This window comes from Sturnus vulgaris, chromosome 3, assembly GCF_052056855.1.
Source record: "Sturnus vulgaris isolate bStuVul1 chromosome 3, bStuVul1.hap1, whole genome shotgun sequence".
NCBI classification, from domain to species: domain Eukaryota; kingdom Metazoa; phylum Chordata; class Aves; order Passeriformes; family Sturnidae; genus Sturnus; species Sturnus vulgaris.
In genome coordinates, this window is record NC_142245.1 from 88793594 (window position 1) to 88812480 (window position 18887).

The 18887-nt window shown below is 33.6% G+C and overlaps 1 protein-coding gene across 1 annotated transcript in view; it reads left to right on the forward strand.

The window, feature by feature from the left end:
* The window catches only part of EYS (EGF-like photoreceptor maintenance factor), a 789024-nt gene that overhangs the window by 399709 nt on the left and 370428 nt on the right, over positions 1-18887 (forward strand). Inside the window, exon 29 of the mRNA XM_088162233.1 lies at positions 3822-4021. Coding sequence (XP_088018359.1) covers positions 3822-4021 — 200 coding nt within the window. The remainder of the gene's footprint in view (positions 1-3821; positions 4022-18887) is intronic.

Here is an 18887-nt window from a genome sequence, read left to right on the forward strand (position 1 = left end):
GACTTTCTCTGGGATTTAAATACTCAATTTATAATAATTCTTGTGAAAACAACTGTACACTGCCATTATCTCTCTCTCTCTCTCAATTTTTTTGTTGATTATGTAAACCTGAGAATGCTCAGAGCCATCAAGAATTCTGGAACTTCTTGTAGCAAAGAACTCACATTGATTATTGCTTTTAATAACTAGAAACTACTTTTTTTTTTTTTTTAATAGTTTTTAACCTATATATATGTTTTCAGCAGTGTCATGTGAAAATTGTATATATGATGTTATAATGGTTTGAAAACAAAATTCTAAAAATTCTGTTGTGTTATTTTTTAAATTTTACTTACTGTGAAGTATTTCAGCTAGTACTTAAGTCAAGTTATAGTCTGCATTATATAATCTGCTTTATAGTAAACAGATTCTAGAACTTGGCACAATGCCTCAGTTTCCACTAACCATAAAAAGAGAAATAATCACCTGTCTTAGTAAGTCATAGTGTTAAGTCATAGTTCACCTATCTGAAGACTTAAGAGTGTTTTCCATAGCATTCCAATGGGAGTTCATGTTGATAGCTTATCCATTATAATTTTTAAATCTTTTCCAAGTTCATTGCCTGTTAACAACATATAAACTCAAAGGATTCCATGTTAGGTCAAAATGGAGGAAGTCCATGCTCCACAGAAAAAAACCAACAAACTCAGAATAAGAAACGCCTACTGAAAGGGACCTCTCCTGCTTTATTCCTAGGAGGTCAGATGTGAGAAAATTCAGAAGATATTTGGGTGAGAATAAAGTGTGTGAGACAGTGAAGAGTTGATAAAAACTCTATACAAATAATTTCAATTGCATATTTGTTTATTTTTTTTTTTCTTTGCATTGGTGCTTATTAAAGCCATCCATGTTTTGGAAGATTTTCAGGGTTCTCAGAGGAAACTAAAAATGAAAGTACGGCATGAAATAAATTAAGAAATCTGACAGAATAGCAATTAAAAGGAGTACTTGATGTTTGTAGAAAGTCCTGAGGAAGAAAACAAGCTGGGTACCAAAGCTGTCATTGTTATTGCCCCTTGACCTCTCTGTGTTACGACTGCGCAGCGAGACCTGGAGGTTTCAGCATGTTCTCAGCTTTCTAAATGGAATAATTCTGCTGAGAAGTCCAACACAGAGCTGAAAGTAATTTTGTGACTTTTGGGAGGAGTTTCATTTTGGTATTATTTTCTTTGTGGTGTTTTTTGGATTTTTTTTTTGGTTGGTTGGGTTTTTTTGGTTTTGAGTGGGTTTTTTGTATGTGTGTGTGGCTTTGGTTCCTTTTTATTTTTATTTTTTTTTTGTTGTTCCTAAATATTTATTGCTAGCAAATTGTTAGTAGAAGCTGCACAAAGTCTTAAGAGGTTTGTTTTCAGATTAAGATTTTGTCTCTGAAGCTTAAAAATTATGCATTTTTTAATCCTCATTTAAATTAAAGTTTCAGATTTAGTTAAGACTGAAAAGATCCCACAAAAATAAAAAGCTACAAATTTAGGTATAAATAAGTCAGTAATTGTGACACTCCTATATATGAAAAAATATTGTGTTTTGGAAAGCTAAAATGACTCATCTTTGTGAATATTATTCTTGTTGTTTTCATTTTTCAGTTTTTGAGGGGCAATTTTCCTTATCTGATCACTTCTAAGCAAGAAAAGGTTAAAAAATATCTTGTTAGGTTGGGAACTGGACAGCTAAGGTGACCAAGAAAGTATTTTTCTCCTCCTGTAGGGAAGAAGAAAGGCAATGTTTCTGTGTTTGTGAGTTTCTACTATTGTTGCTCTGACTTGGCAACTCTCTGATTAGGGGTCATAGTTAAGATTCAATCTCTTATTATATAAAGGAAGACAAAGTGAAAATAGCATTAGTATTTCAATGAACTTGTCTTCAGATAATCAGGGTAGCTGGGAATTTTCTGCAGAGCCAGCTATTCCCTAATGTAATGCTGTAAAATCAGTCTCTGGTAGGATCTTAGATAAGCAAAACTTGGTAACAGTTGTCTTGCAACTTCAGTTTGTCATCTCGTGTCCTTTCTTTAGACTACACACTACAGCATTTGTGGTAGTGTAGTAGCTCATCAACTTTGGGATAAAGTTACTTGTGGCATTTTTAACATAGTGCTGTCTTTTCATTGACACAATTTTCTTGCATGAGTTAAGAGCAATACAGACTAGCAGATCTCTGGTAATAGGCTACTCTGTGTTTTTGCAAGCCTAATGACAAACTTAACTGCAGCAGAATGTCATAGGTGTGATTTCTTTCCTACAAATTGTCTAACATTTCTCTTACCGTAAAATCTTAAAAGAACAATGCGTTTCACAGAAGAAAATAAAAAGGTTTTATGTTGTTCACAACTTGGTACAACTGTGATAATGTATTGAATCAAAACTGTGAACATTTTTCTGAGCTTTGAATTTATCCTTCATTACTTTGATGATTTTGGTATTTTTTTGACTTTAACTTTTTAATCATAATTAGGTAAAAATTTGATCCATTAATTGATATAGATTTAATTTATTCTGCTAATGACAGTAAATAAATTTGGGGTTTGTAGTGTGGAATAAAAGTGAATATAAATTAAGAAGACTAGACAAGTTAATGGAATAGAAAAAAGAGAGCTGGAACTGAGAATTGAGATTCTTTTATAAACAAAAAAAGAACATTACTGTCTGTCATTATTTTGTAATAATTTTTTTAAATTAATACAGTAAAAGACTACTTCTAGAACCTAGACATAGGAATTTTGGCAGTCAGTAGGACTATCTCCATTTTCCTGTGGGATATATAATTCAATTAGCTTATGTAATGCTCACTAATAAATCATCCTATATACACCCAGCTGGAGAGCTTATAGGAAAATAAGTTGTTTTCTCACAATTCCCCATGGATATCTGCATTTATATTCTGCCAAAGCTACAGTAGTACCTACAGGAAATGTGAGTGCCCTTGGATATCCTTAAAGAATTAAACCTTCTAAAGTTACAGGAGTGTGAAAATAAATTTAAAATACTGGATTTAGCCAGACTATTTGGGTTGCAGCTGCAAAATACAACTCCTTTGGGATACAGGTAAAAACTATGTTTCTGTGATCAAGGGCAAACACAATTTTTATTCTGGCTATTGCACTAACTAAACTCTCCTGTAATTCTGGAGAAATATTAACTTGCTGCTAATTTATGTAGTTTGAAACTGACCATTTTTACATTAGCCTTATCAGAATAAATTATTATTATGTGAACACATAAACATGTTTCTACTTGCAATATTAGGCATTAATTGATAATAAGAAAACATTTATCAGGAAATACTGATAATAAGCTTGTGTGCATTCATTTATATAAGTAATTCTTAATTCTGTCCAGAATTGCCTTACTAATGCGTTTCTTCTACAGCAGAAGGTCCTAATGTGAAAAAAATTAGAAGAAATAATTGTATCAGCTATGGCTTGAAAACATGCTTTAAAAATTTAATCATGAGTGAGATTGCATACTTTTGGCTGGAAGACTGCTTATATAAAGCTATATTTGCATCTCTGCAAGATTAATGCGTAGGACCAAGTATAGTGAGTGTGAGTTGTAATCAAAGGATCTCTATATAAACAAAATTTTTGTCAAATTAGAGACTTCTACTTATCAGACAATAAAAAAAAGTCCAATACTTTTTCAAGTCTCCAAATCTTTCACTTGTTGAGATGAATGAGTAACTAAAGTGTTTTAAAGATGTATAATCAATTTATTATTATTATTATTATTATTATTATTATTATTATTATTATTATTATTATTATTATTATTGTTATCTGTTCTCAGGAATGTGAATCTGCTCCTTGCATTAACGGAGGCTCTTGTCAAGATGCCAACAATGCATTTGTTTGTGTTTGCCTGAGTGGGTACACTGGCAGGTTTTGTGAAGTTGATGTTGATGTTTGCAGTGAGTCTGCCCTGAACTCAGCTCTGTGTTACAATGGAGGTGTATGTGTTGATGGACCTGGAAGAACGTTTCATTGCAGGTTAGTATGAATAATGTCATGTAATTGCTTTAGTTAATACACATTGATTTGTTAATATTTCAGGGCACTGCTGATACCGTGTGCACTATGTGAACTCAAATGGGTTTGGTGCTCAATTTAGTTCTCAAAAATATTATTATCTTATAATATTCACTGCTTTACATTTAGACCCTTCTACCTGAAAAGTCATCTTCTACTGCTTTTCAGAATCATGTGTGCAAATGTCTAACATAAATTGACCCTAAAATATTTTAAATTATTATGTTACTGATATGTATGTACTCATGTGTTTTGTACTCAAAGGGAAAATGAACTTGCAATCAAATTTAGATGACAGGTAATTTACATACTATGTGTACACAGAGACATATCCAAACAACATCCTAAGATCCATCATCATCATTCTCCAGCTGTTAAAGACTTCTGCCTAAATAAGTGTAATTTTATATCTTATATACTTGTAATATGGTTTTCAAATTAGGCTACTTTATAGAATGTTTACCTTATTATGTTTAATCTTAATATCGAGATCCCTTTTCAATTGCTACATTTGTAGAAATATTACATACTAAGGAATTGTTTTATAAACATTCTTAAGAGAGAAAAATAAATATTTTCTGCTGTAAAATCATATGTTCAGGGGCCCCCTGGACCCCCTTTCATCTTTCACAGATGAATCCTCTGAATTACATGAAATTGCTTGTATTCCTTCCCTCTTCTTCTTGGGAGGTTATGCCAAACATTGTAAGGATATTTACCTTCCACTTACTTCTGTGCCCAGCACTGACCATCAGGAGGACTCCATGGAACCAGAGTCAGGGAATTTGAAAGCAATTATAATTAGAAGTTTTAGTGTTGCCAAGATAACAAAGGTTTTCATCAGTGTTGTAAGACACAGTAAGGTAAGTTGATATAAGATATGGTTATGATCCTGCAAAAAGAAGTGACAGACTTGATATAAGTTTCTTCTGATGAGGTCCAGGGAAAGGACTTTTTTCAGCTGATTTCCTCTCCTATATTGATATGCTTTAGAAAATGGACATAACTCCCTTTCCTATCATTCAGCAGGTGCTACCATTCCAATTAATGTGTACAGAAGTAAGAAACATAAAAAGATCATAAAGTCAAGTTTGCTCCTCTACTGTGAAAATTACAGTGTGAACCCTACTCCTTTTTTAAAAAAGCCTTCCTTTCACGTTTTAAGCAGTCTAAACAATGCTCATGTACAGACTGGAGGACAGGAGTTATATGGAGGATGGAAAAATGGAATTGAAAAGATAAAGGAAGGGAGACATATCTCCTACTCTATCAAAACACCATGAACATTTAAATAAATAATGAGTCTTAATCTCTGTTGCACACTATGGAATGGGCAGCAAATGAACATTAATCCAGTATTGCTTAGAGTCTTCTTGTTTTGGGGATATGTCTTGGGATGTTTCAATTTTGTGGCTGGTAGATCAGAAAATAGGAAGTAGTGAAAATGGTCCAGTAATGGGCAAGTGTCAGGCTGCCTTAACTGTGAGCACCACTGCCAGCTTCAGCTATGATGTATGTGAAATTTTACTCAGTAGTACAATGAACACTTCGACTTTCCTTGAATTATGTGTGAATCAATTACATGGACAGCCCTAGAGGCTTCTTCCTGAAATGAATATGAAAAATATCCTTTGGGATAGTCCTTGAATTGTGTGTTATCTGAAATATCTTTCTGTCTTCAAACTCTTGGTTCAAAAATAAAACAACTCATTGGAAATGAGAGGGATGCTGGGAGTTGTAATTCACTTCTATCCTGGGCAGATTGCCATTGAATCAGCACTTCAGGAAGCAGATTACCATCTGAAAGGATGCCCACCTACCTTCCTTTGTATTTCAGTCTTCTCAATTAAAGGTGCTGGCTGCCACAACAATAAACACTATATGAATCAGCAAATTAATAATAAGCTAACATTGGGCTCAGGGGTCTTTCAGAAGACAATTCAATCCAATATACATATGATTGATGTAATGAATATGTAATACTAATTCCAAAGCCTCTTCATGATATGTTCCAAGTATACTGAGAGAAACTGTTTACATAAAATACTCTGAAATTTCTCATTGTATTTAATCCACAGTTGGCTCATCTCCATTTTTGTATCTTTTGGTCCCAGTCTGGGATTTCAAAATGTAAGCAAAATAATAATAATAATAATAATAATAATAATAATAATAATAATAATAATAATAATAGTAGTAGTAGTAATAATAATAATTCCTTCCCCACTAATTCTTGCATTGGCCTTTTTCAAATGTTCATTTCATGTGCTTCTTGATGATTAGGTTCAGAAGTCATAGTGTCTTGGAAGGGTTATCTCTGTAGTGCTTTCAGCCTGATCAGGTGAAAATAATGTTAACGCTCCTATGACAGGTCTTGCCTTAGATTATGTTCCTGAACATTATAGCTTCATTGTACTTTTCCAGCTTTTTATAGCACATATGGGGCTTGTAATTTTTGGTTTTTTAGAGAAAACAGAGGAGACTTTTGATGTCATTCTGTCTTTTTCAATCTTTTTTTCATAATTGTTACTGTTGTAAGTTATAATTTAATGTATTTTTTGTTAACAGTTTGTGTGTCTGAGAGATGTGTAGCACTGCAAGTAAGGTTGACCCTATCTTTTGATTCAAAAAGGAGGACTGGTGCTTTTTAAATCCACTTTTTGGATTATGTTTGACTACATAATTTGTTTCAGAACTGAAGGGTTTTTGGCAGCATCTTTACAAGATTATTTTATAAGACAGGTAAGAGTGAATATTTGATCAACAGAATTACTGATCAAAAAAATGCCAAGTTCTTTTTTCCTTCAGCTCATGAGATCTTCGTCAGAAAAAAAATCAAAAATAGGAATATGTTATTCTACATTTCCTCCAAATAAAGTGCAATTATTTTTAAACATTCATTATGATATCTACCTATGTATTCTTTTATTCTACGGATCAGGAAGCGGAGTTTAGATTTTAGGTCATCTTGTTTCCAGTACCTGTGTATTCTAATTTTCTTGATCTGTTTGAGCAAGGATCAGCAACCCTCATAATTAGCTAGGACCTCTACAGGGATCTAGGAAAGGGATTAAAACAGTTCAAGTATGGGGAGGCTGTATGAGCCAAAAACTGGAGTCTGGAAGATATATTATTCTGTGGCTGTGGTCTGCAGACAGCATATAAGATAAAACATGGTAATGTAGAACTGTTTGTCTTAGAGCTCATATAAGGTCAGCGATATACTACTAGTATGAAAGAAACAGTTGTGGGGGAACCCTAGAAGTGCAGCCTTGTAGGGCAACCTAGGCAATTTATAAAAAAAAAAATATTTTTCAGAATCAAACTAGTTTAGGATTTGGTATGTGTTTATAAACAGAAATGTAATTCATCAGTACTGTGCATTCAATCTTTTACCCCAAAGGAAATAGAACTGTTCTTTGAAGTTGTTCATGTCAACTGTACCTCCAGGCAATATACAAAAAGTTCTCCTGTACTTCAAAAGGCTTTATATGGGGAACATTTACACAGCTGTGTGCCCCCATCAGCTCAAAAAGTGACTTAATAGTAAAGCATTTGTTTGAGGCTTACTTACTTGGGTCTTATATGCTGGGTAGCAGAAAAAACATGCTTCAATTAGCAAAGAGTGCTAATTGAAAAGCTTAATTTCATTTAGATGGTAAAAGACAGCTTGCAAGGTCTGACCAAAGTTGCAGAGTACACATTACACAGAGCTGTACATCTACGTTCCTCAGTGCACTGAAATAAATGTAAATAGCAAGTAATTTATTTCATATGGAAGAAGCAACTTCATTGGACCATTAAAATCTCTTAAAACTGGCAAGTCATAAAACAATAGGTTCTCACATATATATGAGTATATGTATAGTATATGTACACAGTACACTCTGAATATATATGTATATACATATACATATGGCTGATTTCATAATTGACTGACTAGTTCTTTCCACTTAGTGAGGCATAAACATTTTCGTGTTTGCACTGTGTGTATGTATTAGGTTAAAAGAAAACAAAAGTGTATAGAGATTCAAGCAAAGAACCATATAACATTGTATGGTATTTCCAGCAGTGGCCATAAGGGGATTGCCAAGAAAAAGTGTGAAATGTGTATATATTATTTGTCCTCCAGTACTCTTCCATGTTCTCTTAAATGGAGGTTTTCCTGAGCCTGTTTTGATTTGTTCAGTAGAAGTCAGTGAGTGTCTACTCTACACCATCTTCTCTTGAACATATATAAACTTTTCTCTGAGGACGAGGTTTTGACTAGGCAATCTCCATAGATCCCTGCCCAGATCAGCTGTTCTGTGCCAAAATGGTACAGCAAACAGACCCACAGGTCTCACCTGTTATATGGAAAAATATCTCCCTTTTTAAAAATTTTAAACACTGTTGCTACCAGCTTTATCCTATGTCTAGTGTGGAAAAAGGGAATGAAAAGATTATTCCAAGACAAACTTTCCCTGTTTGTTTTTTTTTTGGGCCACTGCCCCACTGCCCTATGTCCCTTCCTTTCTAGGGTAAAGGTTTCTTGTTTTCCCAGTCCTTCCACCTTCTGAAGCCACCCCAAACTTTTAGTTATCCTTGTTGCCCTTTTCCAAGGCTTTTTAATTACTGTTTTTCCTTTACTAACAAAACAGGACAAGTACACACAGTATCCAGGCTATGGGCCACTCCAATTTGCACAATGGTGTGTTTTCTTTCTCCTTCTCTATTTGTCCCATAACAACAGAAACTAACTTTTCACTGATGGTGTGAGGAAAGGGAATACAAGTGTTTCAGTATTATTCTTAGGTTGCCTGATCACTAAATGTGGTTTCCATGGAGAATAGTTAGATAAAATTAGCATGCTACACGTGTCTATACTACTGTATGTATCATTATTTTATGTATATATATATATATATATATATATATATAATGCATAGAAATGTGTACACATGTTTTTTCATTACATCACATTTTTCATTTAATCAAAATCTCATTCTTACTGTCAGATCAATAAGAATATGAAATTATGTTAATGATAATTTCTGGTTATTAATCCATTTTATAAAGACAAATGCTGGTATCTTCATGTGAAAAATACTAACTTTAACACTAGCAAATGAAATACTGTAATAAAAATGCACATCACGTCCTGTATTTTTCCTATTTACATGACAAGCATATAAGGGAAAAAGGAAGAAGTCCATCACAGTCTTAATTTGATAGCTGCTAATATAAACAATTAATTTAATAAACTGCTTTTACCAACTATTAACATACCCATACACCTTCAACTATAAACTGAACTGTGTTTAAAAAAAGGCTAATGTGTAAATTTTTTTCTAAAAAGTAGTTCTCTAAGTGAATTGTTTTTCAGAATTATTTTAGAAATATTTTTGGGAAGAATATCAAATTGATATGTTGCTCTTTTTGTATGATGTTGTGTTAAGGGTAAAAGCATTTACCGTAGTCATAAGGGGGCAATAGATCTGTTTTAAATAGGTTGTACCTGTATTATCAAATTAACCAGAAGTTCAAGATCACAGGATTTGGAATAAGTATGTAAACCTAACAAATAATGTATCTAAAGATGCTTCATCTGTACAATATGCCTGTCTCCTAGAGCTTCTGGGCAAAGGTAGAGAAAAATTATCATTCTGTCATTCAAGTGGGTTATATATTTTGATATTCAAACATATATAACAATTTTAAATACCCACTGTGGCATTTAGGTAATTAAAGAAAAAAAATATATTTAAAATGGCTAGAAGCTGTAAAAGTGGAGCATGAAGAAGGGCAAGACATTAAGAAACATATCCCAAACATGGCTATATATTTCTTTTAATACATTTTAATAAATGCATGTTCTATCTTTTTTTCAGCCTTTACTGGTGATATTTACAATGGCAACACTTCATCTAGTTAAAATTACCCACTCTCCTTATCATTTTACTGTTCTAAAATTCAACAGTAAAGTGCAATCTGCTAGAGAATTAGCATTGTCTACAAAAATGCAGACAGCAGTGTCTGGAAATGAGGCACTAAAATCTAGTAGGAATGAAAACATACCCAAAAGCAAAACACAAATCTAATACAAATCACCCATCTGCCCAGTCCCAGAATAAAATAATTTTAAATCTTACATCTGAATAGCTATTTCCAATTGTTATATTCTATTTTTTAAGCAAACCTTTTAAAAATTCATTGCCTGAAATGACACAGGATGCCTCTACCCTACATATATATTGGTTTAGGGTTTTAGTTTTGTTTTTATAGCTAAGTTGTTTTGTGACTTTATGATACAGAAGCCAAATAAAAATAGCTTGTGGGAATCACATTCACATCCTCATTATACAAGATGCAGGCACTGAACAGGTGAGAATGTACCTGTAATAGAACATTTTGATTTTTTTCTAGTCATACATAGAGAATATTTAACTCAAACTTACCCAAAACATGAATGCCTAAGTAATATCCAAGACCTAGAAAAATATTTAAAATTTCACAGTGCTTGCAAAAATAATATGCTGTTATTTATTCAGCATACCTTGTGAAATACTAAAGCGTTTTACACAAGTGGTTCAAAGACATGTCCTTACTGATATTTTTGCTGTTGGTCTTCAAAACTTTGTGATATTTGTGGCATTTTTGTTTTTTCTTTCTAAAATACATCTTCTAGGCACGTATGCAAAAATTACAAATATACTGCCAAGAGACTGAGCATTTTCTAGTAACTGTTTACAAAAGCAGCAACAAATCTTTAAGATTTACATCACTTTAAAAAAGATTACTGTACTTAGTTATATTAAATTAACAAGTCATATAATGCAACAGTTGACAATGTTTAATATGTTATTGTTTAAAATCCCTTATTTACTATTTTGAAGAGTTCAAACATACTGGCATTTTGGAAACATAAGAAATTTACTACCTTGTATTTTGAATGACAGCCCTCAATTGAAAAAAATAAAGGGATGTTCTTCATATGAAATCTGCTAACCCAGACTAAAAGACAACAGTTTACTAGAATCCTTGAGGGTATTTTTAATAATTAAACTGATATGCTCTCTTTTTCCAATAAAAAATAAAAATAGTTAAATAGAATAAAAATAAAAGTAGTTTTGCAATAAAAAGTTACAAGAAATATGAAAAAGCAATGGAAAATACTAGTCTTTGAGACCAAGATAGAAGTATTATCATTTCAATTTCTCTGTATACAAAAAGGCTTTTTCTAAACTGTATTCATTTGTCTATTGATCTTGGTAGCACAAAGAATTTGAAAGCCAATCAATTTCAGATCATTACTTAAAACAACAGAATTTCCACAGGTTGTATTTGATGGATTGGTTGATTGACTGATTGATTGATTGATTGATTGATTGAGTTGTTTTTTATTTAAAGGGCATTTATTGAAAAAGTTACAGGGTAGCTTATGGCTATTTCATTTTACTGTAGCCTGCATTTAAAAAGGTGAGATAATGAAGTAGGTCTGAAAAAATTAGAAGTTTTTTGTTTTTTTTTTTTTTTTTTTTAAAGAGCAAGGTTGCATTGTCTTTCAGGTGTATAGATTGATGCTTTGTAGAGGTGGGCATGGGCATAGATAAGGGAAAAAGAATGGGAAAAAAGAGGCTATTGTCCAAGTAAATCAGTCATTTTTAAGGCCCATAATAATAATAGAAATGTTTTTTCCATTTAAGTTCAACATTGAAAATGGACATTTCAGAATTAGTCTCCGGGGGAGCCATAATTTTTTTTTAACAAGTACATGTATATGCTAGTATGCATGAATATGATTAGTTGCTATGTTATAATTTTACTCTATATTTATAAATAAGTTAATCTGACTGAGTAGTAATACTAGAAGGATACTTTTTGCCCTAAAACCCTTTAGTAATTACAAATACTATTTATATTTACTCAAATTTAAATACATATATATATATATATATACATGAGGCATTGTGTTCTATGCCTGAATGTGACACATCATGTAATTCTATTAGAATTTCTCTGAAGTGTCATAAAATGTGTATATTAATGTAACTGGAATTACATATTCTTTCTTTATATGGGTTTACCTGAAATCTTTGCTTTTTTTGAAGACTTCATGCTGAAAATCTCAATTTCAATTCTGTAGAATACAGCTAAAGATCAGTGTTCACCCAGTTTCTATTCATATGCACTGGTGAATTAGGTGCTTTTCCTGGGAACTCAACCCAGGGAAATAAGCATTTCCTTTCAGAAGATAATGTAGTACATAGTACCAGGTAGTACCAGCTATAGATTTATTTTTTTCTCCAGCTATGTACACTTGGATTACTTCATGCTGAAGTAACCATAACTTAGGAAGTACTAATGCTGGAAATAAGATTAATAACTCTTGTAAAATAATCTTCCTCAGGGTTTGAGAATTGAAGTAAAGGTTTATTTTCGTGCTGATATAATTTTCAATAACTTTCTGTCTGTTATTTAAACATAGTTCTTTGTATACGCATAATTGTGTTAGAGAACTGGGGGAGAGAAAATGGAACGTAGGAACTGCTATTTAGTATCAGACCTCAGCCTAATTTTGTTCTCTATCTGATCTTGTACTAACTTCAGAGGAATGCCTAAGGAATTCAGAAAAAAAAATATTTTTCTCCCCAACTCTTCATCTACTACCACATATTGGTCTAACTTTAACTGGTTGGAGGCAGTGATTACCCTGAAGCATAAGTTCAAGATTCTTCATAAATGTTATTTTAAAACATTTTTAAATATGGACATTTCTCTATCCACTAAATTTCAAAACCTTTTCAAGATTTTCTTCACAAATCTACCATTAAAAATTGTTCATCTCTTCATCTCTAATAGTGTTGTTTAGGTCATGTATATTGCTTTATATGTCTCCGTGTTTTGATTTCTTCCAGAACTCAATTTATCCAAAGCGTGTATAAGTCATTCTGGATAGGTGTCCCTGAAGCACTGTTTTCTGCATGATTGCAGGTACTCTGTCTCTTTCTCAGTGAGCATTACAGAATATGCTCTTCAGATACTAGGTACTTTCCTACTAAGTATTCTTATTATTTTTCTGATTTTCTCATAAACAATCTTCTTGTGATGGCCTTACAGTAAGAAATATAATTGCTGTTTTCTCTCAAATAATAAATAAAGAGAACAGAAAGACTTCAGGAAACAGACTTAGACATCTTTCCTTTCCAAGTAAATGTAGAGGATCAATGGGAGGTAATTGCAAAGCTATGAAAATAAGGAGCAGAAAACATAATTCTTCACTTCCAGTGTTCTGTTGCAATGAAAATATTTATTTTTCATTCTGGATATTAAACTAATTTGGAAAGGGTAATAAAACCTAAAAATAATAACATGTAAATGGCCAAAAAAAGAGTGAAGAGACTGTGGACATCAGCAATTATTTGACTATGTTTGATTATTTTCTTCATCAGCAAACAGGTGCCTCCTATTTTCATTCCTTCCCTCTATTTAGTGGTGTTTGATCCAAGGTTTAGAAAAGGTTAAAGGAGCAATTGTAAGGTGCAAGCCAATTTTCTATCTCACTCTTACTTTCACACTGGTAAAAACATTTGTTCTGTATTATGTTTTGTAAATCTCTCAATAGTTTTAAATATCTGCAGCTAGCTAAATTAAGAAATCAAGATGCCACTCTAGGCACTACACTGGCAATGCTAGCACTTGAAGTTAACTGAGAATGGTAAACTTTTAAAAAATCAGTAAGCTACAAATCTTGTGCAATGCCTTGTATCATTGTAATATTGTTGTATCATTGTAATACATTCTCTAGAGAGGTTGCAGGACCTGGAAAAAAATAAGAAGCACCTATTTTTCACTCTAGGTCTTTCCAGGTTTGGCAAACAAAAGTAGTTTGAATTGAGAAACTAAATTTATAGTTTACTGGTGAGTCATCCCAGCAATCTGCAAGCTTGCTTGTTTCCTGAAATTCTCTCCAAAGGGAAGGCTACCAGACATGATACATTAAGCATTGTTGAGAATTTTTTTGGTACAATCAGGTTGAATGGCAAAATAGAAATTAGATAGTGGGGAAAATCAGACAGTGGAAGAAATTCTATGAACGCCAATATTGGTAACAAATATTATTTTCATTTCTTTTGAAGAAATGCAAACTTTCCTTTTTTATTCATAATCTTAATGAAACGGATAGACTGTCTCATACTGTGCATCTGCTGAAAGACGTGCCGGGGTGAAGACCACATTGGATCGACAGAGATCTGTGGTTGGAACTCAGGAAAAAAAAGGAGAGTTTGTGGCCTTTTGTGGTCTTTAGAAGCAGGAACAGACAGCTCAGGAAGACTTACAAAGATGTCTACCTGGTCTAGTTGAAAGCGTCCCTGTCCATGGCAGGGGGGTTGCAACTAAATGATCTCCAAGGTCCCCTTCCAACCCAAACCATTCTATGATTTTCTATGTCGTGAGGTTATGCAGGTAGAAAATTGGAAGCACTGAAGCTCGAGTAAAACCTAATCTTTCTAGTGGCATTAAAAAAAAAAAATATATATATATATATATTTCTATAAATACATTAGCAGCAAAAAGATGGATAAGGAGAATCTTCGAACATTACTGGATGTGAGGGGGGAAACAGTGGAAAGAGAGGAACACAAAGCTGAGGTACTTGATGCCCTCTTTGCCTCAGTCTTTAACAGGGGAATCAATTGCCTGGTGAAAAATGACCTGGAGGTGCTGGTTGACAGCCAGCTGAACACGAGCCAGCAGTGTGCCCAGGTGGCCCAGGAGGCCAATGGCATCCTGACTTGTACCAGAAGCAGCACGGCCAGCAGGATTAGGGAAGGAGTCATTGCCTTGTACTCAGCTCTGGTGAGGTTGCACCTTGAATTCTGTGTTTAGTTTTAGGCCCCTGATGACAAAAACAGACAGTGAAGTGCTGGAGCATGTCCAAAGAAGCTGGAAAAAGGGTCTAGACAGTTGGTCCAATGAGGAGTGGCTGAGGAGCTGATAATTACATGTTAAATGCCCCTGATTAACTTTTTGTTCTTTGTATGTTTGGAAATGGGTTCCAAGAAACCTTGCCCATGACCTTTCCAGGGACAGAGATAAAGATAATTGGTTCCATTCTGCTTTTTCTTCTTAAAGGTAAACATAATATTAATCTTCTTCCAGCTAATAAATCACTCAAGGCCACTGACACCTTTAATTTCTATCTTTTTAGAAGTACTAAAATGGCCATTATATTTTCCTCACAAATTAACTTTCTTTTTCTTAATTTACTGTGGGTGCCTGAGCACTAATATAAGCACAATAAAGAAGTACCTATTTTCATTGCTGATTCCTTCATTTACACTGAAACAGTTAGGAAACTTTAGGTACACACTTTTTAAGAATTGACAATCTTTATAACACATGATAACAATAGCCCTTAACATACCAGCATATAAATTATTCTCTTATAGCAGCTGCACAGTTCATCTACCTTTGTCCTATTGGTTAGTGAACAGCAAAGGCAATCCAGATGATCATGGTAGCATGCCTCTTAATAGAAAAGTGTATTTTTTGAGTTACTATTTTCTTTGGATTGATAGATAATACTTCCTATGAGATCCCATAAAAGAATCCATTGTGCTATTCTGAAGTCTGGCAGCCTCTGCTTATTTTGCTAGGTTTTGGGTGGTTTTGTTTTGTGATTTTTTTTTTTATTTTTTTTTTTTTGTGTGTGTGTTTGTTGATTTTGTTTGCTTGTTTGATTTTTCTCTGACGCTTATTTCACAAAATATGAAATAGGTATGTTTGGAAAGAGGCTGCTCCAAGGCATGTCTTCCAGAAACATTTGTTTATTCTTACTACCTCCTTCTTTTCCATCTTCTGAGTCTGCTTCAAATTGCCTCCAACAGCTAGAGTGCTTAATATTGGCTGTAGAACCTAGAAACAGTTAATTTCTCACACTATAAGACCCAGATAATCTCTAAATATTTGAATAGACACTTTACTTGGATAGAGTGATAAAATCAGTTACATGAACTTTGTCTTGTAGTTCAGTCACAAACATAGATATACCTACAGTGAGCTGCTATCAGTAGAAGAGATCAAATAATAGCATCATACCACCTCAGTTGATTATCACTGTTGTAATTGTTATACAATCAAACTGGGACAAATGGAGTTGTCTGTGTTATGTTTTAGTGGTCTCCAACTTGCATTGTCATCTCTGAATTTATTCTTTAGAGCTGTGTGAATAGAGTACAATATACTGAACATATGTAGCTAAATTACCATTTGCTGCTGCTAAGTCTTTTTCCTCTTTGGTTGATATACAGTACAGACCTAAATGTAAAAATCAATGCTTCCTAATTTTGAGAGCTTTTTGGGTACTAATTTTAGTACTGACTGATACCAGAACAATAGACACCTTTGGGGATAGAATCTAAGTAGCTTCTCAGATTGAGTTCTCAGTAATGAAGCTTCTGTAGAAGATGAAAATACCCTGCTAAATCTGTTGTTGATTATTATGCTGACAGTTCATTTGATTTTGCTTCAAATCTATGGATACCTTTTGAGAAACAATTACAGAATTTTCAATGATTATACTATTTTTCCCTTTGTTTTGAGGGAAATACTGAGTGTTTCTACCTGAAAAAAAATCAGTTAATGACATAGGCAGACTTTGCAATTGCCTCATTGTGGCAACTGTGCAGACTTAGAATCTGAAGTAAAAGGAAGACAAGCCCAGATCACTAATAAGTGTGTGAAGGGATGCTACCAGTATGGGTCCTTTCAGAGAGCTGAAGCAGCATGTGTGGCACATATTGCTGAGATTATTCAGAAATTGAGAGGAAAGATGAATGCATGGCCTGCTTTCAAATGAGAATGAATGCAGCTCCTGGTAGCTCAGCATGATGTTTTCTTTAGACTCAGAGCCAGCTGCTTCAAAACAATAAAGAAAATCCTCTCCAAGCTGCATCCATCCTTCAAATAGGAGACCAACAATAGCTGGCAGGGAGTGGAGGTATTCTGCGTTTGCTTTTGCTATATTATTTCAGACATCTTCTTTTCTCATGATTCCTACAGTAAAATCTCATTATGAAAACTGACACCAGCAATACTACATATATATTTACATGCACATACATATACACATATTTGTGTACACTATTTTGTTGCAAAATAAGTGTTTATCTGAGAAATAAATGAATAATCCATATTTCCAGTACTAAATACTGCAAAAGCAGAATTTAAGATATATATTTTAAAATGTTATATTAAGCCTTGTCACTGGAAGTAAACAAATAATGTTCCTCTACATGGAAGAAATAAATTTCATTTCTGAAGCAAATGGTGACTAATGACTTCTGTACATTGCTATGAGTATGTGGGCAGAAGACCTGATACACAAGAAATCTTCATGCTGTTCAAAATATATATATATATATATATATTCTTCTATTCAGAGCTCCTGAATTTTATTTTTCAAAATGTAGGCATCGAAAATGTTGCATTAAAATATAACAGTATAAACTGAAGGTAGTGAAGATGTTAATGGTTCTTCAATGTAACTATTCACTGTCACTATTAATTTTATGTATAATAACTTTGAAATAGTGTGGCATGATGATTCTTCCCCTCTATTCTGCTCTTGTGAGACCCCAGATGGAGTGCTGCATCCAGTTCTGGGATCCCCAACACAGGAGGGACATTAATCTGTTGGACTGAGTCCAGAGGAGCCCACCAAGTACATTAGAGGGATGAAGCACTCTTCCTATCAGGAAAGGCTTTGGGAGAAGGCATTGTGGTGACCTAATTGTGGCCTTCCAGTACCTGAAGGCACCCTACAAGAAAGCTGGGAAGGGACTTTTTACAAGAGCATGTAATGACAGAACAAGGAGGAATGGATTTAAACTAAAAAGAAAGTAGCTTTAAATTAGATATTAGGAAAAAAAATCTTTACTGTGAGAGTAATGAGACACTGAAACAGGTTGCCTGGAGACCTTGCGGATGACTCATCCTCAGAAATGTTTAAGGCCAAGTTGGATGGAGCTCTGAGCAATCTGGTCTAATGAAAGGTGTCCCTGCCCATGGCAGAGGATTGCAAATCTTTGAGGTCCCTTGCAGCCCAGGCCATTCTCTGATTCCATGATATATGTAGTATGAAAGAGGATGTTAAATGTTAAGCATTTGACACTTAACATTACTGCTATCATTTAACATTACCACTATACATGACACATTCAGTATTTCGTTTTTTAAATAGTAAAGTTTGTAAATTTCTGTCACAATTTTCTTTCATCTTTGTTTCCAGTTGGAATTGATGTTTCCCCCAAGAAAAGTAGATTCTTGTGTTTCTTTCAGAAGTTCCTATTAGTTTGACTTTGTATCCTTCACACAATATACTAAATAGCCAAAGGAAAAAAGCACCAATCAAGAGGACAAAGCCTCTTCAATAGACTTCTTGAAGGCTTACAAGCACTGATCGATCTTATTATTGTAAAAGGTATCAAAGACTGAATTTCAGCCAAGATAAGCATTATTCAATATTGGGTACTTCTCTGAAAGCATTTAGTATCTCCATGATTAAATCTATTCTGCACTCAACAGTTTTCTCATGCATTACCTTATCATTTGCTATTTATACACTTTATTAACTTAGATTTTTTACTCACTGAATTTTCTAGAGGCAGCTCTTTGAAGCCATTAAGCTTAGGCCACACTATGAACCTTGCACTTGTTCAGAAACAAACTGGAAGTTGAAACACAGTAATTAGTAAAACTATGGGAAGTACAATATAGCACTCTGTTTAAAATGTAGCAGCATCAGTCTATTGAGACTTATGTGACACACACAGACTTGAAAATA